Source organism: Zalophus californianus, chromosome 2 (assembly GCF_009762305.2).
Source record: "Zalophus californianus isolate mZalCal1 chromosome 2, mZalCal1.pri.v2, whole genome shotgun sequence".
Taxonomy (NCBI): Eukaryota; Metazoa; Chordata; class Mammalia; order Carnivora; family Otariidae; genus Zalophus; species Zalophus californianus.
Genome location: NC_045596.1, coordinates 153,134,440 through 153,158,422, shown reverse-complemented (window position 1 = coordinate 153,158,422; position 23,983 = coordinate 153,134,440). Strand labels below are relative to the sequence as shown.

Below are 23,983 nucleotides of genomic sequence, written 5' to 3'. Positions count from 1 at the left end.
CTGGGGTATATAGCCTTTTGTGGCCACAGTCACAAGCCACATTCACACAAGCAGAAGTGAAACTGACTTGCCATCCGAGGGCTATTTATGACGATCTCTCCCTTCAGAAATTGATTCATGCTATTTCCCTCTCTCATTTAAACTTAAATTGTGTGTGAACTGGGGATCTTACATCCTTCTCTGCCCTATTCCTACAAGCAGGCAGGTAGTAGTAATTTTTTTCTTTCCAAATAAATTGCAGCATCCATCCTGCAGCATTCTTTCTTTGAGGGGGGAATTTATTCTGATGGATCTTTTTTAAAAGATTTTATTTATTTATTTGAGAGAGAGAGAGAGAGATCACAAGCAAGGGGGAAGGATAGAGGGAGAAGCAGACTCCCCGCTGAGCAGGAAGCCCAACTTAGGCCTCGACCCAGGATCCCAGGCAGATGCTTAACTGACTGAGCCACCCAGGTGCCCTATTCTGATGGATCTAACTTACTTGAGCAGATAGGAAAAATGCCCCAGTCCCAAGGGAGACAATGCACTGGTTCCTACACCTCCAAATACAAGATCACTGCTCAAGATACATAACATAAGATGGTAAAGATAAACTGACTCTTGGTAACAAAGTCTTGAAACTCACCAAAAACCAAACAATACTGGGTTGTTTGTAGAAATGAGGGTCATACAGTTTTAAAGATCTCTTTGGAACTTAAATTTTACATCCATTAAAAAAAAAGAAAAGAAAAACGGGGTGCCTGGGTGGCTCAGTTGGTTAGGTGTTCTATTCTTGATTTCAGCTCAGGCCATGAACTCAGGGTCATGAGATGGAGCCCTGTGTCAGGCTCCATGCTCAGGGAAGTCTGCTTGAGATTCTCTCCCTTCCTCTCCCTCTGCCCCTCCCCACCCCCCACCCCACTACTTGCTCTCTCTCTCTCTCTGTAAAAAAACCCAGAAAAACAAATATTTTTAAAATGCTGTCCAATGGAGAAGAAAGTAAAACATACTCTACTTTGCTGTGTTTGGCAACCTAAACAATCACATCACGTACAGGGAAAAAACAATTTTTTTAACCTTCAGCTTCAGGTTGTGTTTGACCTTTAAAGGCAGACTCAGTCATTACTAGGATAACTCTCAGTAACTGTCAGTATTTTTTAGTCCAAAGTGGGGATTCAGAAAGCAAAGAGGTTAAAAGAATTAAAGATGAATATTTAGACTGTAATCTTAAAAATTGCATTGAACTTTTAGCAAAATGGTATGCCTCATCCATAAGAAAACCAGGGAAATACCAGTATAAAGTTCAAAGCAAAGAATATCAATGAGAATACCATCCTTAGTGTTGGATCTTATGTTTTGGGCAAAAATTACAACTTAGTCTTATGTTCATGTCACATATGCTTAGGTCTCCCCCTACTGGCTGTTTCTTTGTATTCTAAATCAAAGGTACTTCTAAAGTACTTAATAACTGAAAATAATTTTGATCATTTTTAAAGATGCCTGGGTTATTTGTGGTGGTCCTTCATACCTGCTATTGGACACCTGAATTCTAGGTCTGTTAAAAGTATGGGAAATCTACCAGGCTGCATTATCACTGAATTCACTGGAAACACTGAAGCAATTGAAAGAAAACTTGCACAGAGCCCCATCATCACACCAACCATCTATCAGAATCTGCGCTCATGTGTTCTGCCTTCCAGCCTGTTACTAGAGGAACATCAAAAGCAAATCCCTCCTACACGCTATCCTACTTAAAAGGTCTATCCAACAAGAAGATCTAACAATTGTAAATATCTATGCCCCTAACATGGGAGAAGCCAATTATATAAGCCAATTAATAACAAAAGCAAAGAAACACATCGACAACAATACAATAATAGTGGTGGACTTTAACACCCCCCTCACTGAAATGGACAGATCATCTAAGGAAAAGATCAACAAGGAAATTAAGGCTTTAAATGACACACTGCCCAGATGGACTTCACAGATATATTCAGAACATTCCATCCCAAAGCAACAGAATACACATTCTTCTCTAGTGCCCATGAACATTCTCCAGAATAGATCACATCTTAGGTCACAAACCAGGTCTCAACCAGTACCAAAAGACTGGGATCATTCCTTGCATATTTTCAGACCACAATGCTTTGAAACTAGAACTCAATCACAAGAGGAAAGTCGGAAAGAACTCAAATACATGGAGGCTAAAGAGCATCCTACTAAAGAAGGAATGGGTCAACCAGGAAATTGAAGAAGAATTAAAAAAATTTATGGAAACCAATGAAAATGAAAACACAACTGTTCAAAATCTTTGGAATACAGCAAAGGCAGTCCTGAGAGGAAAGTATATAGCAATACAAGCCTTTCTCAAGAAACAAGAAAGGTCTCAAATACACAACCTAACTCTACACCTAAAGGAGCTGGAGATAGAACAGCAAATAAAGCCTAAACCCAGCAGGAGAAGAGAAATAATAAAGATCAGAGCAGAAATCAATGAAATAGAAACCAAAAGAATAGTAGAACAGATCAACGAAACAAGGAGCTTGTTCTCTGAAAGAATTAACAAGATTGATAAATCCCTGGCCAGACTTATCAAAAAGAAAAGAGAAATGACCCAAATCAACAAAATCATGAATGCAAGAGGAGAGATCACAACCAACACCAAAGAAATACAAACAATTATAAGAACATATTATGAGCAACTCTATGCCAGCAAATTAGATAATCTGGAAGAAATGGATGCATTCCTAGAGATGTATCAACTACCAAAACTGAACCAGGAAGAAATAGAAAACCTGAACAGACCTATAACCACTAAGGAAATTGAAGCAGTCATCAAAAATCTCCCAACAAACAAAAGCCCAGGGCCAGATGGCTTCCCAGGGGAATTCTACCAGACATTTAAAGAAGAATTAATACCTATTCTCCTGAAACTGTTCCAAAAAATAGAAATGGAAGGAAAACTTCCAAACTCGTTTTATGAGGCCGCCATTACTTTGATCCCCAAACCAAAGACCCCATCAAAAAGGAGAATTACAGACCAATATTCCTGATGAACATGGATGCAAAAATTCTCACCAAAATACTAGCCAATAGGCTACAACAGTACATTAAAAAGATTATTCACCACGACCAAGTGGGCTTTATCCCTGGGCAGCAAGTTTGGTTCAACATCCTCAAATCAATCAATGTAATACAATACTTTAATAAAAGAAAGAACAAGAATCATATGATCCTCTCAATAGATGCAGAAAAAGCATTTGACAAAGTACAGCATCCTTTCTTGATCAAAACTCTTCAGAGTACAGGGATAGAGGGTACATACCTCAATATCATAAAAGCCATCTATGAAAAAAAAAACCCACAGCGAATATCATTCTCAATGGGGAAAAACTGAGAGCTTTCCCCCTGAGGTCAGGAACGCGGCAGGGATGTCCACTATCACCACTGCTATTCAACATAGTATTAGAAGTCCTAGCCACAGCAATCAGACGACAAAAAGAAATCAAAGGCATCCAAATCAGCAAGGAAGAAGTCAAACTCTCACTGTTTGCAGATGATATGATACTTTATGCGGAAAACCCAAAAGACTCCACCCCAAAACTGCTAGAACTCGTACAGGAATTCAGTAAAGTGGCAGGATATAAAATCAATGCACAGAAATCAGTGGCATTCCTATACACTAACAAGACAGGAGAAAGAGAGATTAAGGAGTCGATCCCATTTACAATTACACCCAAAACCATAAGATACCTAGGAATAAATCTAACCAAAGAGGCAAAGAATCTGTACTCCAAAAACTATAAAATACTCATGAAAGAAATTGAGGAAGACACAAAGAAATGGAAAAATGTTCCATGTTCATGGATTGGAAGAACAAACATTGTGAAGATGTCAATGCTACCTAGAGCAATCTACACATTCAAAGCAATACCCATCAAAATACCATCCACTTTTTTCAAAGAAATGGAACAAATAATCCTAAAATTTGTATGGAACCAGAAAAGACCCTGAATAGCCAGAGGAATGTTGAAAAAGAAAAACAAAGCTGGCAGCATTGACTTTCAGCTCTATTACAAAGCTGTCATCATCAAGACAGTATGGCACTGGCACGAAAACAGACATATAGGTCAATGGAACAGAATAGAGAGCCCAGAAATGGACCCTCAACTCTATGGTCAACTCATCTTCGACAAAGCAGGAAAGAATGTCCAATGGGGGAAAAAAAACAGTCTATTCAACAAATGGTGTTGGGAAAATTGGACAGCCACATGCAGAAGAATGAAACTGGACCATTTCCTTACACCACACACAAAAATAGACTCCAAATGGTTGAAAGACCTAAACGTGAGACAGGAGTCCATCAAAATCCTAAGGAAGAACACAGGCAGCAACCTCTTTGACCTCAGCCGCAGCAACTTCTTCCTAGAAACATTGCCAAAGGTAAGGGAAGCAAGGGCAAAAATGAACTATTGGGACCTCATCAAGATAAAAAGCTTTTGCACAGCAAAAGAAACAGTCAACAAAACCAAAAGACAACTGACAGAATGGGAGAAGATATTTGCAAATGACATATCAGATAAAGGGCTAGTATCCAAAATCTATAAACAACTTCTTAAACTCAACACCCAAAGAACAAATGATGCAATCAAGAAATGGGCAGAAGACATGAACAGACATTTTTCCAAAGAAGACATCCAAATGGCCAACAGACACATGAAAAAAATGCTCAACATCCCTTGGTATCAGGGAAATCCAAATCAAAACCTCAATGAGATATCACCTCACACCAGTCAGAATGGCTAAAATTAACAAGTCAGGAAATGACAGATGTTGGCGGGGATGCGGAGAAAGGGGAACCCTCCTACACTGTTGGTGGGAATGCAAGCTGGTGCAACCACTCTGGAAAACAGTATGGAGGTTCCTCAAAAAGTTGAAAATAGATCCAGCAATTGCACTACTGGGTATTTAGCCCAAAGATACAAATGTAGGGATCCGAAGGGGTACGTGCACCCCGATGTTTATAGCAGCAATGTCCACAATAGCCAAACTGTGGAAAGAGCCAAGATGTCCATTGACAGATGAATGGATAAAGAAGTGCTATATATACAGTGGAATATTATGCAGCCATCAAAAGGAATGAGATCTTGCCATTTGCAATGACGTGGATGGAACTGGAGGGTGTTATGCTGAGCGAAATAAGTCAATCAGAGAAAGACATGTATCATATGACCTCACTGATATGAGGAATTCTTAATCTCAGGAAACAAACTGAGGGTTGCTGGAGTGGTGGGGGGTGGGAGGGATGGGGTAGCTGGGTGATAGACATTGGGGAGGGTATGTGCTATGGTGAGCACTGTGAATTGTGCAAGACTGTTGAATCACAGGTCTGTACCTCTGAAACAAATAATACAATATATGTTAAAAAAAAGAAGAAGAAGAAGAAGATATCACGAGGGGAAGAATGAAGGGGGGAAATCGGAGGGAGAGATGAACCATGAGAGATGATGGACTCTGAAAAACAAACTGAGGGTTCTAGAGGGAGGGGGGTTGGAGGATGGGTTAGCCTGGTGATGGGTATTAAAGAGGGCACATTCTGCATGGAGCACTGGGTGTTATATGCAAACAATGGATCATGGAACACTACATCAAAAACTAATGATGTAATGTATGGTGATTAACATAGCAATAAAAAAATTTTTTAAAAATAAAATAAAATATCATCTGAAAAAAAAAAAGCAAATCCTTTCTGCTGTGCACCTCTCTCCAGGACTAGGAAGAGTATCTTCCTCTTGTAATTCATCTGATTTTCACTCTCCATTGGATTATTTCCATTGGCATAAAAACTGGCTGTTGTTTATTATTATGTTTTATTTTATTTTTAAAGATCTTATTTATTTATTTGAGAGAGAGAGAGCGAGCATGAGCAGAGGGAGAGACAGAGGGAGAGGGACAAGCCAACTCCATGCTGAGCACAGAGCCCAATGCGGGGCTTGATTCCAGGACCCTAAAGTCATGACCTGAGCTGAAGTTAGATGCTTAACTGACTGACTCACCCAGGCGTCCCTGTTATTTATTATTTTAATAAACACTTCCTTTGACACTATTTTCCCTGTCAGCTACTACCCCATTTCTCTGTACTTCTTTAGGGCAAAATCCCTCATGAGTTGTCTAAACTCACTGTCTCAAATTCCTCTCCTCTCAATCTATCTAAACCTTCTCTTGTCAACTACATTTTCATAAAACCATTGTTGTCAAAGTCCCCAATGATCTTAGTCAGTTTTCAACCCTCATCTGACTTGACCCTTCAGCAGCAGCTTTTGACCCAGTGGATCACTCCCCCCTCCTTAACACACTTTCACTTATTTCCCAGGTAACCACCACTCTCCTAGTTTTCTTCCCACCTCCTTGGGGGCACCTCCTCAGCTTCCCCGGCCGGTTATTTCTCTTCTCCTCAAACTGCTAATAATAGAATGCCCCCAAAGCTTGGTCTTTAGTCTTCTCTTTCTTTTCCACACTTACCCTGTTTCATAGCTTTAAATTTCACCTACGTACCTGTAACTCTCATTTGGTATCTCCAGCCTGAACTTTTTTCATGGCTTACTGCTCACGAGGCATCCCAAACATGACATGTCTGGATTGACCTCCTCACATACACACCCCCCTTGGCAAAACCCCACTCTGCCTACAAGCTTATTCATTTCAGCTAATGGCAACTACATGGTTCCAGTCCCTTTGTCCAAAAGCTTCGGCGTCACCCTTGATGTTGATGTCTTTCTTTCTCTTATATCCCACATCTGGTTGGTTGGGAAAGCTTGTTGAAATCTTCAAAATATTTTCAGGTTCTGAACACATCTCATCACTTCCACAGCCTACTACCCTGACTCAAGTTATAATCATTTCTGGACTCGTTCAGTAGTTCTCAAACTTTGCTGCCCATTGGAATCACCCAAGGATCTTTAAAACCTGACTGGCTCCCACCACTTGATATTTATTTTTATTTAATTGGTATGGGATGTGATCCAGGTGCTGGGATTTTTCACTACTCTCTAGGTGATTCTAATGTGCAGCCAAGTTTGGGAATCTGCAGCAAAGGTATGATAATAGCCACCTAACTGATCTCCCTTCTTCTGCCTGTCCCCACCTCCCAGTCTATTCCCAACACAGCAAATAGAGATAATTTTAAATTATAAATCAGATCACATCTCTGCTAAAAACTCTCCAACAGCTTCTCACATCATTTAGAGTAAAAGCCAAAGGTTTTACAATGGGGGTCTTATATAAACTGCTCTGTCCCCCACCCCACCCCATCACTTCTCTACTACACATCCCTCACTAAGTGCTCCATTGATGCTGGCCTTCTTACTTTCCGTGAACAACCAGGCATCCTTGCACCCCAGGACCTTTGCACTAACCATTCCTTTTACCTGAAACACTCTTCCCCCTGATAGCTGCATATCAAACATTAGCTCAAATATCACATTCTCAATAAGGCCTACTCTAACCTTATTTTAAAATTTACCCACTGTACTACTCACCTCACTTGTTCTCTTCTGTGAGGCAAAAGAGTGATAAAGTGGATGGTGGTGACTTCAGATAAGGAAGAGTGGGAAATGAGCAGATTGGAGTAAAAATAGAGTTCTGTTTTGGACATGTTGTTTGAAATGCCCAAATCTAGACACCCAGATCTAACCAGATATCAAATGGGGAAGAAGTTGGAGCTGTCCTATAAAAATGGGAGCAAATGGATGGTGTTTGAAGTTTTGATATTCTGGGGATCACCTTGGGAGAGACAAGGATGAGAAGTGAAGTCCAGGGTACACCAATATGTTGAAGTGAGACAGAGGAGGAGTCCACCGAAAGAGATGAGAAAAAATAGAAGAAAAATCAAGAGTGTGGAGGGTCCTATCATGAAAGACTTTCAACGAAGCTAACATGTCCATTGGTACCAGGATGACAATAAGGACAGAAAAATACTCCTGAATTTGGTCTGATGGGAAGTCACAAAACTTGACCAGGACGGTTTCAGTGTCATGGTGGGTTCAAAGACTTGGGGTCGCCTCAATTCTAGTGGGAAGAAAGGAAGTGGAAACAGCACCTATTCCTGTCTTTTTGTTAATGAGAGGAGTTCTAAATTTCTGGCGCATGAACAAAGATCACAGATGGGTTTCAGGAAAACGTTTTCCCAAGTCCTGCCTCCAAACTGCAAAACTTCGTGCGTGTGCTAGTTTTTCTGGAGAGATCTCCATAGCTTTCATGATGTTTATCGATAATTTGTGCCATTCATCTGAGACTAAGATGATTAATTGGCGTCAAAGTCTGCACCTCAGATTGTTACTCGATTCCTGCATGGTTTCTTCCAGGTTCTGATTTAGTTTCCATCACACTAGGTGGCTCGTCCTCAGACTATCTCCCACTCGGGCGCGCCCTGGGCTTCTTACTTAGAGACCACCCACATCCACACTCCCATTTAGGCTTGCTAGCCTAGCCCCTATTCATAAGCATTGTCCGGTCGCTCTACTATCCAGGTCGAGCTTTCTAATGCCCAACCTGTTCTTTGCCTCGGCCGCCCATCTTCCCCGCCTCCTGCAGCTTCGCGAGCCGCCGCTGGGGAGCGGGTCAGGCCTTTGCGCTCTCCGTCTTCTGGGAATAGCTTTACGATACGTTGACCGTCATTTTACGACACGCTGGGGTTGCTTTGTGGCTGTCAACTTTCCCCGAGGTCCGAGTTGGTGGCTACCTTGTGTGTGGTAGCAGATACTACGGCCGCGGAGAAATGAAGCAGAAACGGAAAGGTACGGAAGGGAGGGAAAGGAAGAGGGGGCAAGAGGGGTGATAGGGAAGGGGCGAACACCTGGGCGGTCAGGTGCTGAACGCAGTTTTTCCTGCGGGAATCCTCTGAGCCAGTCGCCCTGCCACCCTAGGGTCAGTCCGTGTGTGGCTCTAGCCCCTTGCCTTCTCATTTTACCTGTTGTGCTTTTTAAACCAGCCTACCCTTTTCCTTTTTGGCAGTCGCTTGGTGTCTTTTGTGTAGATGGCAGGAAAAGCTTTGTTCCAAGGTACGCTCTCCAAGGAGTTAATGTGGTCGGTCGATTCAACGTGCTCTCGGGTCTCTTAATTTGCTAAAATTTGTTTTATGGTACATTTCACCTATTTTTTTTTTTGAGATTTTCCATTAAGATCTGGGTTAAAAAAAAAAAGAAAAACTCTGAGTTCTTGGTTTTCTGTGGGACAGTTGTGTAGTTATTTTCGTTTATACTACCCCCTGAATTAGCATGGTGCAATTCCATCTTTCGTTTTCAACAGGATGCTATCAGATTTGTAAGTATTTTCTCACAAGTTCTAACCTTATTTCTGTATACTCATGTGAGCAGTCGGTCTAATCATGATTGATGGCTATGATAATAATAGCTACTATTTATTGAGCCTTTGCTAAGAAATTTGAAATCGATATCATTTCCACTGTGATGGAAAGTGGAATCTTTCCCGCGGGAGATTCAAAGAGTTAAGTAACTTACCCAGCCCAAAATTATACGTAGGAAGTGGAACGGATGGTCAGGCTGTCTGCACCCAAAAACCCACAATTTTTTCTTTTAAATCTGTCTTTAATCACTGTGCCTCTGGGCATCCACTACCATTTCTTAGAACAACAGCTCCAAATGTCCAGGTTACTTTCAGTTGTCTTGTGGCATCACACTACATGCCCCCAGTTAGTCATCTTCTTCTGCATTGCTCTTCCTCAGACTATTAGGCCAGATAGCTTCCCACTCTTCACTTCATCTATCACTAAGCCCTGCCTCTTGAAATAGTTTATTACTCATCATTTTGGCCATCATCCTCCTAATCCACCTTCATCAATAACTAATATTTGAATACTACTTTGGCTTTCCTATACGTTATTTCAATTGATTCTTACAGTAGTCTTGTCGAATGTGTATGTTTTATCCCAATTTGGCAGGCAGGGAAATGGGAATACAGAAGTCTTTGATCTTCCCATTATCACACAGCCAGTAGGGGTTGGGAGCTAGGGATGGGAGCCTAATGTCCAAGATTTTTACTTTTTTTTTTTTAATTTTTATTGTTATGTTAATCACCATACATTACATCATTAGTTTACTTTTAAATCTTGTGGGGGTTTTACATTATTGCCTTTCAAGAGCCTTTTATTTAGTATCAAATTCTATGTATTCTTTTTACCTTCTGAATCATTTTTGTATCATCTTCTTTATTTTATGTACTTTTTTTTAAACACTACTTTGATCTTTTTACTCCCAAACTTGAGAATATATTATTCTCCACTCCATTTAAATGCCTTTGCCTAGTAGTCGGTGTATCCTGTAATCTGTTTTTCTCTTGAACCTCATCAGAAAGCTGTATTCTTGTTAGACAACACTCCTTCACACAAAGATAGATAATTCCTATACCTGACATTGTTCCTTCTGGATTGTCCTCTGTTTCACTTGTCCACTCCTTTCCTTTCTTTAAAGTCCCCTGTGCTGTTTCCTCCATGAAGCTTTTTCTTACTAATTTGCTTCTCTAGTTAATTTTTTTATACTCAAGAGCTGTATATGTGGTTTTCAAATCTTTATCTGTTTTTATCACCTGAATCCTCTTCTCCTCTCCAAATTATTACATAGAGCTTCAATATATTACAGATGCAAAAGCCAAGCTACTTTGGTTTAATGAAGAAAGAGACCCTCCTTTTCCTTCCTCTCCTCCCTCTTCCTCTTCTTCCAGCACCACCACCAACCCTACCTCTGTTACATGGTCCTTGAAGCGCCTTTTTGGAACTCTGAATTACGTGGTTTTGAAAGCATTTAGCTTTTGATTATAGATGGACTTTTTTCCCTCAACATTGTGTGTGTTAACTTTGCTTCATTAAGTTAGAGGCAGCTTAGTACAGGGAAAAAAGCGTGGAACTTGCAGAGAAAACACCTGGATTTGAGTTGTAACTATTCCATTTACAATGGCATCTTAACTTCCCTTAATTTTTAACACCTGTAAAAGGGGCTGACACCATCTACCATACAGTGTTGTGAGGTTTCAAATGAGATAAAATAAAATAAAGGGGCTCCATTACTGCCAGGGCTTTATCATCTATTCTCTCTGATGACTCCATCGTCTCTGCACGCTAGCTTTCTCTATAGGCTGGAAGTATGCTTGGTGGCAGTTTCCAAGCCATATCACTGGTGGGAGAGTGGCATTTTTTGCCATGAGGAAAGAGCTCAGATTGGCCTGACGGGTAGGTGCCTATCCTTGAACCAATCTATTGAATGATGAAGTCCTGTAAGTCATGTAAGAACATGTTGGTTTCTGCTTGTCATGTCAGCCACAGTTGCCAGAAGGTCATGATGGTGGACAGACTATATCTTAGATCCCTAGGCAAGTATAGAACCAACATTCTTTGTATTACAAAGGAGCATTGCATTGCTTTGTAATATTACGTCTGTGGATACCTGGATTTGAGTTTCAACTTCACCCCTTGGTGGCATTTTTGTGTGACTAGCAAATATTCCTATCTACTGCATTCTGAGAGATGAAATAGTGCATCTAAATATCATTATAATTCTGGAGTTAAATGGAAGCTATTTTAACCACTTTGATGCTTTCTTGTACAATTAGGTTCTTTCTCCTCATGTTTGTCTCTGTTCTTTCCTGTATCTATCATTCTTACAATGTTTGTACTTCTAAAGTGAGTTCTCCCCTTATATAGATGAAGCATGTTTGTTTTATTAAGAGTACAAAGGATATGCTCAAACTGTAAACAGTGGAAGTTTGGTGTCTTGTAAACTTGAGCTGTTCATCTGGGATGGTTGGAATAATTTTGGAAGAAAAAAAATAAATGCAAAAAACTTTACTGGGTTATATGATTTTTTACATTGTTAAATATTATTTTTCCAGGAGATCTCAGCCCTGCTGAGCTGATGATGCTGACTATAGGAGATGTTATTAAGCAACTAATTGAAGCCCACGAACAGGGGAAAGACATTGATCTGAATAAGTAAGTTGATTTATAAAACAAGGAAGGCAGTCCTGTTCTTAGGTGGTAGATCTTTTTATTGAAATTATCAAATATGATTTGTTTTCTATCTCATGTTTTATATTTTAATTGAGAACTTAGCTTTCTGCTCTGCCCTGTCACTCATTTATGGCAAAATTCTGTCACAGCCTAAGAATACTAATAGCTTCTAATATTTATTGGGCGCTTACTACGTCCCAATCACTATTAGTAGTGCACTTGTATTAATTCAGGTGGTCCTCTCAAAAACTGTGTGAGTTAGGTACTTATATCACCCTCATTTGACAGTTGGGTACGAGACAGAGGAAGATTAGATAATTTGTCTAAAAGTAAAGAACTAGTAATTGGCAGAACTGGGATTTGGAATTAGATCGTGTCTCAGAGCCCCTGTTATCTTCTTTGCTGCATCACTTCACATCCTTGTTCCCTTCCTCCTGTCTCAGAAGAAGCAGTAGCTCTCTTAGGAAAACCCTGCCTTTGGGGTCTTTGATCTAATCCAACCCTTTTCTACTTTATAGCCTTTTTGACCTGTTCATCTGTTTCCTTTCCACAATCATGTTCAGTTTTGACTTTGCTACATCCTCAGTTAAGAGTAGTCTTTCATCTCTGCTTCTTTTGTTTCCATTAGATATTCACTATGTAGATCTGCTCTAATGAAAGGGTTTTCTCCCCACTCCCAGGTAGGTCATCAGTGGTCTAAATCACCACAGTGAGGCCTTTTTAAGACTGTTTCTTGTTGCTTGGGATACTACAGTGTTTTATCACTTCCTTGGAATATTGCACTTAATAAACTTTTGCTAAAGGAATAAATAAGTTACTTAACTATCCTTTCTTGACTGTGGAGTTATGTTTTACTGATTTTTCTATCCTGTCTTTAGGAGTTGCTTTTCTGTCATTGTTGGCTATACCGCTAATTATACAAAAGTCTTTTATTTCTAGTGAACATTTCTTCTTCTTGTATTTTTTGTCAGTCTCTTTAATTTAGCACATCTAAAGTTTATGCTAACATCTTCCTGAAAACAAGCCTCTATGCAGATGTCCTCTTTGCTTAATTGTATTAACCTTCACCCAGGCTTGAAACTCTAGTGTCCTTTTCAGATTGTTTTTGTTAGTTCCAATTAATATTTAAATTTTGCCTACTCTCTCTTCATTATGACTCTCACTTTCATTTCCACTACTAACTCCCTAATTCATCCCTTTTTGAACTTAATTCTAGACTACTGCAGTAGCTTATGCTTTCAGTCTATATCTCTTGCTGGGTTAATTGTTCCTTGTTCTTGTCTTTTATCATGTCATTGCCCTGTACAGGAATTTTCAGTATGTCCTCAACATATATGAAATTAAATGCAAATTCCTCAGCCCCTTATGTAAGGCCTCTTGGTCTGGCTTCAACTTGCCCAACTTTTTAAATTTCTGTACCTTTACATTGAAAGTGTCTGCTTTATATCAAGTCTACCCATGTATCCTAAAATATGTGCATTCCTGTTTTTGTGTCTTCACATAAGCCAGCCTATTTGTTCTCAGTGGCATCTCCATGTCTTCACTGCCTGTCTGAAGCCAACTCTTTTCTGTCCCTGTTTTCCATGACTGTCTCCGCAGCACCCATTGAGTTCCTCTCTTGAACTCTGGACACGTTCATTATTGTATGTGTGTTTTATCACATATATTTTTATCACTTACACATTTATTTTTGTGAATGCCTATCTGAAAACATAGCAGCATACAAACATAGAGCATGAAACAACTATGCCTTATACCTTCTGGCATACCAAGTACTTGTACTCTTTACAAATCAGGTACTGAGTTAACATTTTTTGAAAATGATGCAAATACTTCACAATATTTTTAGTTGGATTAAAATGAGAAATTAAGGTGACTGTTAGGGTTTGCTAGCACCAAGAAACAAGAAACCAATAAAATTATAGAGAAAAGCAAGGAATTATTAGTTGGGCTGAAGGTTATTTCTAGGGATTAGGGATAAAGTTATAGTCAGGAAGGAGTAAATGGGTTTTCTGAAGTGCTGATCATATTCTGTTCCTTGGAGTATAGTAACACAAGTGTTTGCTTCATAAATTTTAAAGTATGTTTGTATGTTTTATGTTCTGTTTTTTTATGTATATATTATTTTATGTTAGAAAAAGTTTTAAAACACTTTAAAAATATACATTATTTACTATTTGGTTCTGTACACCTTTCCTTTAAATTGTTTTTTGTTTGTTTGTCTGGTCTAAGACCATAGCTCACAACCAGGCATGATACCACCCACCCACCCACCCAGGAGACATTTTTAGTTGTTAACAATGGGAAGTGGGGTGCTGGTGGGTAGAGGCCGATGAAGCTGCTAAACATCCTACAGTGTAATAAACAGTCCCTTACTACAGAATTAATCCCAGATGCTGTAGTGTTGGGTTGAGAAAAGGGTAGAATGCTGTGAAGCTAGAGCACTTTGTTGAATGAGACCTGCCTTGTGTCACTGTGCTGGGACCTTCCCTGTAGTCATCTTGTTTTCTTTCTGGTACTCTGGAGTAAGAAGAAGTCATTGGTACGTTTTCCTGATTTTCTTCTATTTTTCTGATACTCACAAATGTTAATGCCACTGTTGTCACTGGGTGAAAAGATTGGGGAGTGACAGGAGTTGATGTTATTTGTAGGTCATTCTTTTGGTAGTATGCCTTGAAATACTATGATCTTGATAATGCTAGATGCTTTACTTCCAGGGTAAAAACCAGGACAGCTGCCAAATACGGCCTTTCAGCACAGCCCCGCCTGGTGGATATCATCGCTGCAGTCCCACCTCAGTATCGAAAGGTCTTAGTCCCCAAATTAAAGGCAAAACCCATCAGAACTGCCAGTGGGGTGAGTAATTTGATTCATGAAATATTGATTCCATATCTATTCTGCCAGAAATCCTTGCCTCCATGTAACACTCAGGTAGTGAGGTGGAAAAGGGGGATTCAGTTTAATAAAATCCAGATATTATGATATGTGCTGCAGTAGAGACATGTGCAGAATGTTGAAAAACACTCACTATGCTTAAAGGAGTAGATTATGTTTTAATGTCCTTAAAAGTATAAATTGAGGCGTGGTGACTATCTCAATGTGATAAATATTGTTGGCCATTTTAAGGTCATGGCTTTCAATACAACTGATACTTACAAAAGGTACTTTTATTTTTAAAAGATTTTGTTTGTTTATTTGAGAGAGCACATGAGCAAGGGAAGAGGCAGAGGGAGAAGGGAGAGAATCTCAGGCAGACTCTGTGCTAAGTGCAGAACCCGAGGCTGGGCCCAATCTCATGACCCCAAGATCATGACCTGAGCTGAAATCATGAGTAGGATGCTCAACCCAGGCGCCCCTTGTACTTTTAAAAGGTAGTTAATGGTACAAATGCATTCTGTATGTGGTATTTGGGAAGCGACTGACGTAATGGGAAGCACTGTGGAAGTCCAGAGGACAAAGATGTCCCTGCAGTAAAAGAGACTAGGGAAAGCCCTAGAGAAAGCATGGCACTTGCTTGACATACAAATGGTGCCCATATGCACATTCTGCATGGAGCACTGGGTGTTATATGCAAACAGTGAATCATGGAACACTACATCAAAAACTAATGATGTAATGGTGATTAACATAACAATAAAAACTAAAATTAAAAAAATGGTGCCCATATAAGCAGCAAAGAGCAGGCTTGAAGAATAATGGGAGCAAGGACACAAGGAACTAAGGCACAGAAGTAGAGGTATTATAAGAGGTGTGATGTGCGCAGGGTACAGTGAGTACCTCACACTGACTGGAGTTGGTAAACCATTTGAGAAAGCAACAGGACATTAAGTTAAAGAGTTAATTTGGGATCAGCTTGTAAAAGATCTTAAATGTCCTGCAGAGAAGCTGGGTAATAGGAAACTGTTAAAGATAGTTACTGTTAAAGATTGAGGAGAGTGATATGAACAAACCAGATTTTCAGAAAATTAATTTGAATACAAGATGTAGAGTAGCTTGGAGCCAAAAAGACCAGTTAGGGTACTCTTGGCTTGATCTAGGTGTAAGATATGTTAAGAGCTGGAATTAGGGTAGGGGCTTTAGGATATAAAGGATGAATGTGAAAGATAGGATTTGGACCCTCTTAAAACATGATACCCAGAATTGAATTGTGTGTTTCTGATATGATCATAGAAATTCAATCTCTTATTTGGATGCGAGTATAAAACTTGGTAATTACAGTTTATGTTGACTTGTTTGGTGGCCATATCTCCTGGATCATATTGCATTTGTGACTAATTAAACCCTAAAACTTTTATACACAATGAATCACTAATTCTGGTCTCTTCTCCTTGTACTTAAGAGTTTTTGTTTTATTTATTTGTACCTAGCGTAAAGGGTTCCTTAAGAGAAATTAATACAGTTGAACAACATGGGTTTGAACTGCATGGGTCCACTTACAGGCAGATTTTTTTCCCATAAGTACAGTACTATAGATATATTTATGATTGTCCTGATACTTCTTTTTGTCTAGATTACTTTATTGTAAGAATACAGTATACAATACGTATAGCATACAAAATATGTATTAATTGATGGTTTCTGTTACCAGTAAGGCTTCTGATCAGCAGTAGACTATGAAAATAATTAAGTTTCTGGGGTCAAAAATTATATGCAGTTACTCAACTGAGTTGAGGGGTTGTCACCCCTAACCCGTGCTTTCTTCAAAGGTCAGCCATAGTTTCAAACCCCTCACCTCCCATTTTTCCCCTCAGGGCAAGCATTTTTAACTCTTAGCTGATTCCTTGGCATTTGCTTCTATATCCCCAGATAACACACTCTATAGATAAGTCTTGAATTTTTAGTTTTCAGCATTATGTATGAGCTTGCTGCTATGGAAGACAAAGACTTATCAACCTTTCCTTAACCTGACTAATAAGCCTGGCTTCTATGACACCATTCTGTCTCCTCCTCCTCCTACCTCTAGTTACTTCTTTTCTTTCTTTGAGGTCTATTCTTGTTCTGCTTGCCTCTAAAAATTGATGTTTTCTGTTGTCCTGGGTCCACTGTTCTTAGTACTGTACATGCCATCTTTGGTGATCTCATCCATTGACATTTCTAAGTATTGTTATATGCTGACATCCAGCTCTGACCACTCCTCAAGCTTCAGGCTTTTGTCAAAGTGCCTGTTAAACATCTCTCCTTTGACTGCCTATATACCCTCAAGTATAATATAACCAAAACTAACCTCAAACTTGCTCATTCATCTTTCTTCTCAATCCTAGTTCATGGTGCCTCTATCCACTCAGTTTCCAAAAGATGTGAAATGCATTGTCCATTCCTACCACCACTGGTAGGGATATTCTGGCCTTCATTATTTCTTTTTAGACTATTTCAGTTATTTCCTAACTAGTCTACTTTTTCTTACCTGCACCAAATCCATCTTTGACAATATCACCAGAGTGAACTATTAAAAATATCAGAAGTACAGGGAGAGGTTGGAAGATGGCAGAGTAGGAGGACCCTAGGCTCATTTTATCCTACAAATACAACTAGATAACTGTCAGATCATCCTAAATACCCCAGAAATTGACCTGAAGAGTTGCAGAACAAACTACACAACTAAAAGTAGAGAAGAGGCCACATTGAAGAAGGTGGTAAGTGCAGAGATGCGGTTTGGGAGAGAAAGAGATCATGGCCACTGTGGTGGGGAGAGAGCCACAGTGGCAGAGAAGGGTGAGAGACAGACTAATAACCATCAACCAGGGAGCCTACAGGGAAAATGAATTCCCATAGCAATTGGCTTGGCAAGTGAGAGGGGCTGAATTTTGGGAGTTCTTGCAACCAGTGGACTTAAAGACTGGAATTTTAAAGGTCAGTGGGCATGGCTGGGATAGATCCCAGAGGGCATTGCACTGCTCTTAGAAGCTAGGCAAACAACGCATGCCATATAGTGTGGAAACAGCAATCTGAAGAGCACCTGGGGGACACAGTACAGAGGTTATTTGCTCACCTCAGAGCACATCCCAGAGAAGCAGAGTTCAAGGAGAGACCCCTCCAGGAACACAGAATTGACTGACACCATTTCCCTCACCCATCCCTCAGCCCATGAGCACAGGGCCACCTGTGGGAATCAGTGCAGCACCCACACTTGCTACCTAATTTGCTTATACCAAGCCCCACTTCAAGTGCCTTTACTCCTATGGAACTGCCCTTCCCCGTCACACTTGCCTCAGTTCCAGGTTGGTGAGTCCCCTCCCCCTGAAGACCGGCCCAAACTTCTGCTTACAGTGTGTCTCCTGACTCAGGAGTTTTGTGGAGCCCCTGTTCAGACAGCAGTGGTGACAGGTCTCATTCACAAGCAGACCAGAGCACGCCTCATTAAAATGCACTACATTCAGGTCAGGGGCCAAGTACTGCTCACAAAAGGCAAAGATAGCCTCTGAAGATGACTGGCCTAAAGGATGTAACAGCTAGGATAAAACAGCACAGCACATGCAGCACACATTGGTGACATTCCCAGAAGCGCCAGGCCCTGGGGAACTGGGGACAGTACACAGCAGGGCAGTACAGGACTTCTTCATAAGGCCATTACCCTCAAGAACAGGAGATGTAGCTGACTTTCCTAACACAGAGAAACAGACACAGAGACAAAATGTGAAGATAGAGAAATTTGTTGCAAATGAAAGGAAAGAAGAAACAAAAGAAAAGGAAAGACAAGAAGGGAGGGAGGGAAAAAGAGAGAAAGAAAGAGGGAGGGAGGGAGAAAAGAAAGAAAAAAAAGACAACACCACAGCCAGAGATCTAAGCAAAGCAGATATAAGTAACATGCCTGATGGGGTACTTAAAGCAATGATCATAAGGATACTCACTGGATGTGAGAAAAGAGTAGAAGACATGAATAAAGTACTTAATACAGAGATAAGGAATAACATAGCAGAGATAAAGGGCTCAATAAATGAAATGAGAAACACACTTGATGGAATGAATAGCAGGATGGAAGAAGCAGAGGAGCGAATTAATGACCGAAAGACAAAGTAATGGAAAATAATCAAGCTGAACAAAAGAGAGAAAAAAGAATTTTGCAAAATTGGAATAGATACAGGGAACTCAGTGGCTCCATCAAATGTAATAACCTTCATATTATAGGTGTCCCAGAAGAGGAAGAGAAATCAAAGGGGAAGAAGAATTTATTTGAGGAAATAATAGCTGAAAACTTACCTAGTTTGGGGAAGGAAACAAATATTCACATCCAGGAGGCACAGTGAATGCCCAATAAAAGCAACAAAAGCAGATTCACACCAAGACATAGTGTAATTAAAATGGCAAAAAGTAGTGATTAAAAAAAAAAACATATCTTAAAAGCAGCAAGAGCAGACAGTTACATACAAGGGGAAAGCCCCATAAGGCTATCAGCAGATTTGTCAGCAAAAACCTTGCAAGCCAGAAGAGAGTGGCGTGATATATTCAAAGTGGTGAATAGGAAAAATCTTCAGTCAAGAATACTCTATCCACAGGCGCTTGGGTGGCTCAGTCGTTAAGTGTCTGCCTTTGGCTCAGGTCATGATCCCAGGGTCCTGGGATCGAGCCCTGCATCGGGCCCCCTGCTAGGCGGGAAGCCTGCTTCTCCCTTCCCCACTACCCCTGCTTGTGTTCCCTCTCTCACTGTGTCTCTCTCTGTCAAATAATAAATAAAATCTTCAAAAAAAAAAAAAAAAAAGAATATCCAGCAAGGCTATCATTTAGAATAGAAGGGGAGATAAAGAGTTTCCCAGACAGGGGTGCCTGGGTGGCTCAGTTGGTTAAGTGACTGCCTTCAGCTCAGGTCATGATCCTAGAGTCTTAGGATCGAGTCCCACGTTGGGCTCCCAGCTCAGCAGGGAGTCTGCTTCTCCCTCTGACCCTCTCTGCTCTCATGCTCTCTCTCACTCTCTCTCAAATAAATAAATAAAATCTTAAAAAAAAAAAGTTTCCCAGACAAACAAAAACTAAAGGAGTTCATGACCACTAAAAGCAGCCCCACAAGAAATATTAAGGAGGACTCTTGAAGTGGAAAGAAGATCAAAAGTGACAGTACGAAGATAGGAAACACAAAAGCAGTAAAAATGAATATTTGTATAAAAGATGAGTTAAGAAACTCACAAAATAAAAGGATATAAAATATAGCACCTTATACCTAAAACATGGGGAGGAGAGGAGTAAAGAATGGGTTCAAACTTAACCATCAACTTAGTATAGACTGCTATATGCAGAAGATGTTATGTACAAACTTAATGGTAACCACAAATCAAAAACTAATAGATATGCAAAGAATGAAGAGAAAGGAATCCAAATATATCACTAAAGAAAACTAGCAAACCATGAAAGAAAGAAAGAAAAGAAAGGATCAGAGAAAAACGTCAGAAACAACCACAAAACAAGGAATAAAATGGCGATAAATACATATCTGTCAATAATGACTTTGAATATCAGTGGACTAAATGCTCCAAAAGACATAGGGTGACAGAATGAATTAAAAAACAAGACCAACCTCTACGCTGCTTACAGGAAACTCATTTTAGACCTAATGACACCTGCAGACTGAAAGTGAGGGGATGGAGAAACATCTGTCGTGCAAATGTATATCAAAAGAAATCTGGGGTAGTGATACTTATATTGGACAAAATAGACTTTAAAACAAAGACTGTATGTAATAAGAGACATGGAAGGACACTATATAATAATAAAGGGGACAATCCAACAAGAAGATACAACAATTGTAAATATTTATGCACCCAACAGGGGAGCACCCAAATATATTAAACAGTTAATAACAAACATAAAAGACTAATCCATAGTAATACAATAATAGTAGAGGGCTTTACCAGCCCACTAACACTGATGGACAGATCATCCAACCAGAAACAAGGAAACAGCTTTGAATGACTCGTTGGACTAGATGGATAACAGATATTCAGAACATTCCATCCTGAAATAGCAGAATACACATTCTTTTCAAATGTACATGGAGCATTCTCCAGAATAGATCACATATTAGGCCACAAAACAAGCCTCAACAAATTCAAGAAGATTGTAGTCATACCATGCATCTTTTCTGACCGTAACACTATGAAACTAGAAAGGAACCACAAGAAAAAATCTGGAAAGACTACAAATACGTGGAGGCTAAATAACATGCTACTAAACAATGAATGGATCAATCAGGAAATAAAAGAAAAAATTAAGTACATGCATGGACACAAATAAAAATGAAAACACAACAATCCAAAATCTTGGGATGCATCAAAAGTGGTTCTAAGTGGGAAGTTTATAACTATACAGATCTACCTCAAGAAGCAAGAAAAATCTCAAATTAACAACCTACTCTTACACCTAAAGGAGCTAGAAAAAAGAACAAATGAAACCTAAAAGTAGAAGGAAGGAAATAATAAAGATTACAGCAGAAATAAATGATACAGAAACTAAGAAAATAGTAGAACAGATCAGTGAAACCAGGAGCTGGTTCTTTGGAAAAAGATCAATAAAATTGATAAACGTCTAGCCAGACTTATCAAGAAAAAAACAAGAGAAAGGGCCCAAAATCACAAATAAGAGAGGAGAAATAACAACCAACACCATAGAAATACGATTATAAGAGAATATTATGAAAAACTGTATGCCAACAAATTAGCAGCCCACAAGAAATAAATTCCTAGAAACATGTAAACTACCAAAACTGAAACAGGAAGAAATGAAAAATTTGAAGAGACTGATTACCAGCAAAGAAATTGAATCAGTAATCAAAAAACTCCCGACAAACAAAAGCCCAGGACTGGATGGCTTCATGGGCAAATTGTACCAAACATTTAAAGAAGAGTTAATGCCTGTTCCTCTCCAACTATTCCAAAAAATAGTAAGGAAAATTTCCAGATTCATTCTATGAGGCCTTCTTTACCCTGATACCAAAACCAGATAAAGACCACTAAAAAAGAGAACTACAGGCCAATATTCCTGATGAATATAGATGCAAAAATCTTCAACAAAATACTAGCAAACTAAATCCAACAATACATTAAAAAAAAAAAAATCATTCCTCACAATTAGGTGGGATTTATTCCTGGATTTCAAGGGTGATTCAATATTCACAAATCAATCAACACCATACATCACGTCAATAAGAGAAAGGAAAAGAACCATATGATCATTCTAATAGGGTAGGAAAAAACATTAAACAAAGTACAACATACATTCATGATAAAAACCCTTAACAAAGTAGGTTTAGAGGGAACATAACCTCAACATAATACCATATATGAAAAACCCACACCTAACATCATCCTTAAGGGGAGAAAACTGGGAGCTTTTCCTCTAGGGTCAGGAACAAAGATAAGAATGTCCTGTTTCACCACTTTTATGCAGCAGAGTACAGGAAGGCCTAGCAGCAGCAGTCATACAACAAAAAGAAATAAAAATCATCCAAATCAGTAAGGAAGAAGTAAAACTTTCACTATTTGCAGATGACATGATCATGTAGAAAACTCAAAAGACCACCAAAAACCTGCTAGAGCTGATACATGATTTCAGTAAAGTGGCAGGATACAAAATCAATGTAGAGAAATCTGTTGCAGTTTTATTTTTTTATTTTATTTTTATTTTATTATGTTTTTAAGATTTTATTTATTTATTTGATAGAGAGAGCACAAGCAGGGGGAGCAGCAGGCAGAGAGAGGGAGAAGCAGGCTCCCCACCGAGCAGGGAGCCCGATGCAGGGCTCGATCCCAGGATCCTGGGATCACAACCTGAGCTGAAGGCATATGCTTAACTGACTGAGCCACCCACCCAGGTACCCCCTGTTGCATTTTTATACACCAATAATGAAACATCAGAAAGTGAAACTAAGGGGTGCCTGGGTGGCTCTCAGTTAAGCATCTGACTCTTGATTTCAGCTCAGGTCATGATCTCAGGGTCATGAGATTGAGCCCCATGTCAGGCTCTGCACTCAGCATGGAGTCTGAGATTTTCTCTCTCCCTCTCCCTCTGCCCCCCTCCCCCTTTCATTCTCTCTCTCTAAAATAAATAAAATCTTAAGAAAACGAAATTAAAACAATCCAATCTACAATGACACCAAAAATAGTAAGATACCTAGGAATAAACCTAACCAAAGAGGTGAAAGACCTGTACTCTGAAAACTATAAAACACTGATGAAAGAAATTGAAGAGGACACAAAGAAATGTAAAGACATCCCATGCTCATAGATTAGAAGAACAAATATTGTTAAAATCTCCATCCTACCCAAAACAATCTGCACATTTAATGCAATCCCTATCAAAATACCAATAGCATTTTTCTTAGGACTAGAACAAGCAATCCTAAAATTCATATGACTCACTAAAGACTCCAAATAACCAAAGCAATCCTGGGGGGAAAAAAAAGGCAAAGCTGGAGGGATCATTGTTCCAGGCTTCAAGTTCTATTTACAAAGCTATAGTAATCAAAACAGCATGATACTGGCACAAAAATAGACACACAGATCAGTGGAACAGAATGGAAAGCCCAGAAATAAACTTACAGCTGTATGGTCAACCAATGTTTGACAAAGCAGGAAAGAATATCCACTGGGGAAAAAGACAGTCTCTTCAACAAATGGTATTGGGAAAACTGGACAGCAACATGCAAAAGAAAGAAACTGGACCACTTTCTTACACCATACACAAAAATAAATTCAAAATAGATTAAAGACCTAAATGTGAGACCTGAAACCATAAAAATCCCAGAAGAGAACAGCCTGTATCTTCTTTGACATCAGCCATAGCAGCTTTTTTCTAGGTATGTCTCCTGAGACAAGGGAAACAAAAGCAAAAATAAATTATTGTGGCTACATCAAAATAAAAAGTTCTGCACATCAAAGGAGACAAGAAAACTAAAAGGCAACGTATGGAATGGGAGAAGATATTTGTAAATGACATATCTGATAAAGGGTTAGTATCCAAAATATATAAAGAACTGATACAACTCAACATCCATCCAAT

General features: G+C 39.4%; 2 protein-coding genes across 5 annotated transcripts in view; one reads left to right on the top strand and one right to left on the bottom strand.

Annotated features, from left to right (window-relative positions):
* NUGGC (nuclear GTPase, germinal center associated) overlaps positions 1–8,598 on the bottom strand; it is a 60,086-nt gene extending 51,488 nt beyond the window's left edge. For all 3 annotated transcript variants that reach the window (XM_027599404.2, XM_027599406.2, XM_027599407.2), the window contains exon 1: positions 8,530–8,598. The gene's annotated coding sequence lies outside the window, so the exon portion shown is untranslated. The remainder of the gene's footprint in view (positions 1–8,529) is intronic.
* An 86-nt stretch (positions 8,599–8,684) lies between these two features.
* The window catches only part of ELP3 (elongator acetyltransferase complex subunit 3), a 103,859-nt gene continuing 88,560 nt past the window's right edge, over positions 8,685–23,983 (top strand). Inside the window, exons 1-3 of one of the 2 annotated variants that reach the window (XM_027600002.2) lie at positions 8,685–8,774; positions 11,881–11,980; positions 14,716–14,854. In XM_027600002.2, coding sequence (XP_027455803.1) covers positions 8,756–8,774; positions 11,881–11,980; positions 14,716–14,854 — 258 coding nt within the window. In that variant the 5' untranslated portion in view covers positions 8,685–8,755. The remainder of the gene's footprint in view (positions 8,775–11,880; positions 11,981–14,715; positions 14,855–23,983) is intronic. The other variant, XM_027600003.2, reaches the window with a different exon arrangement.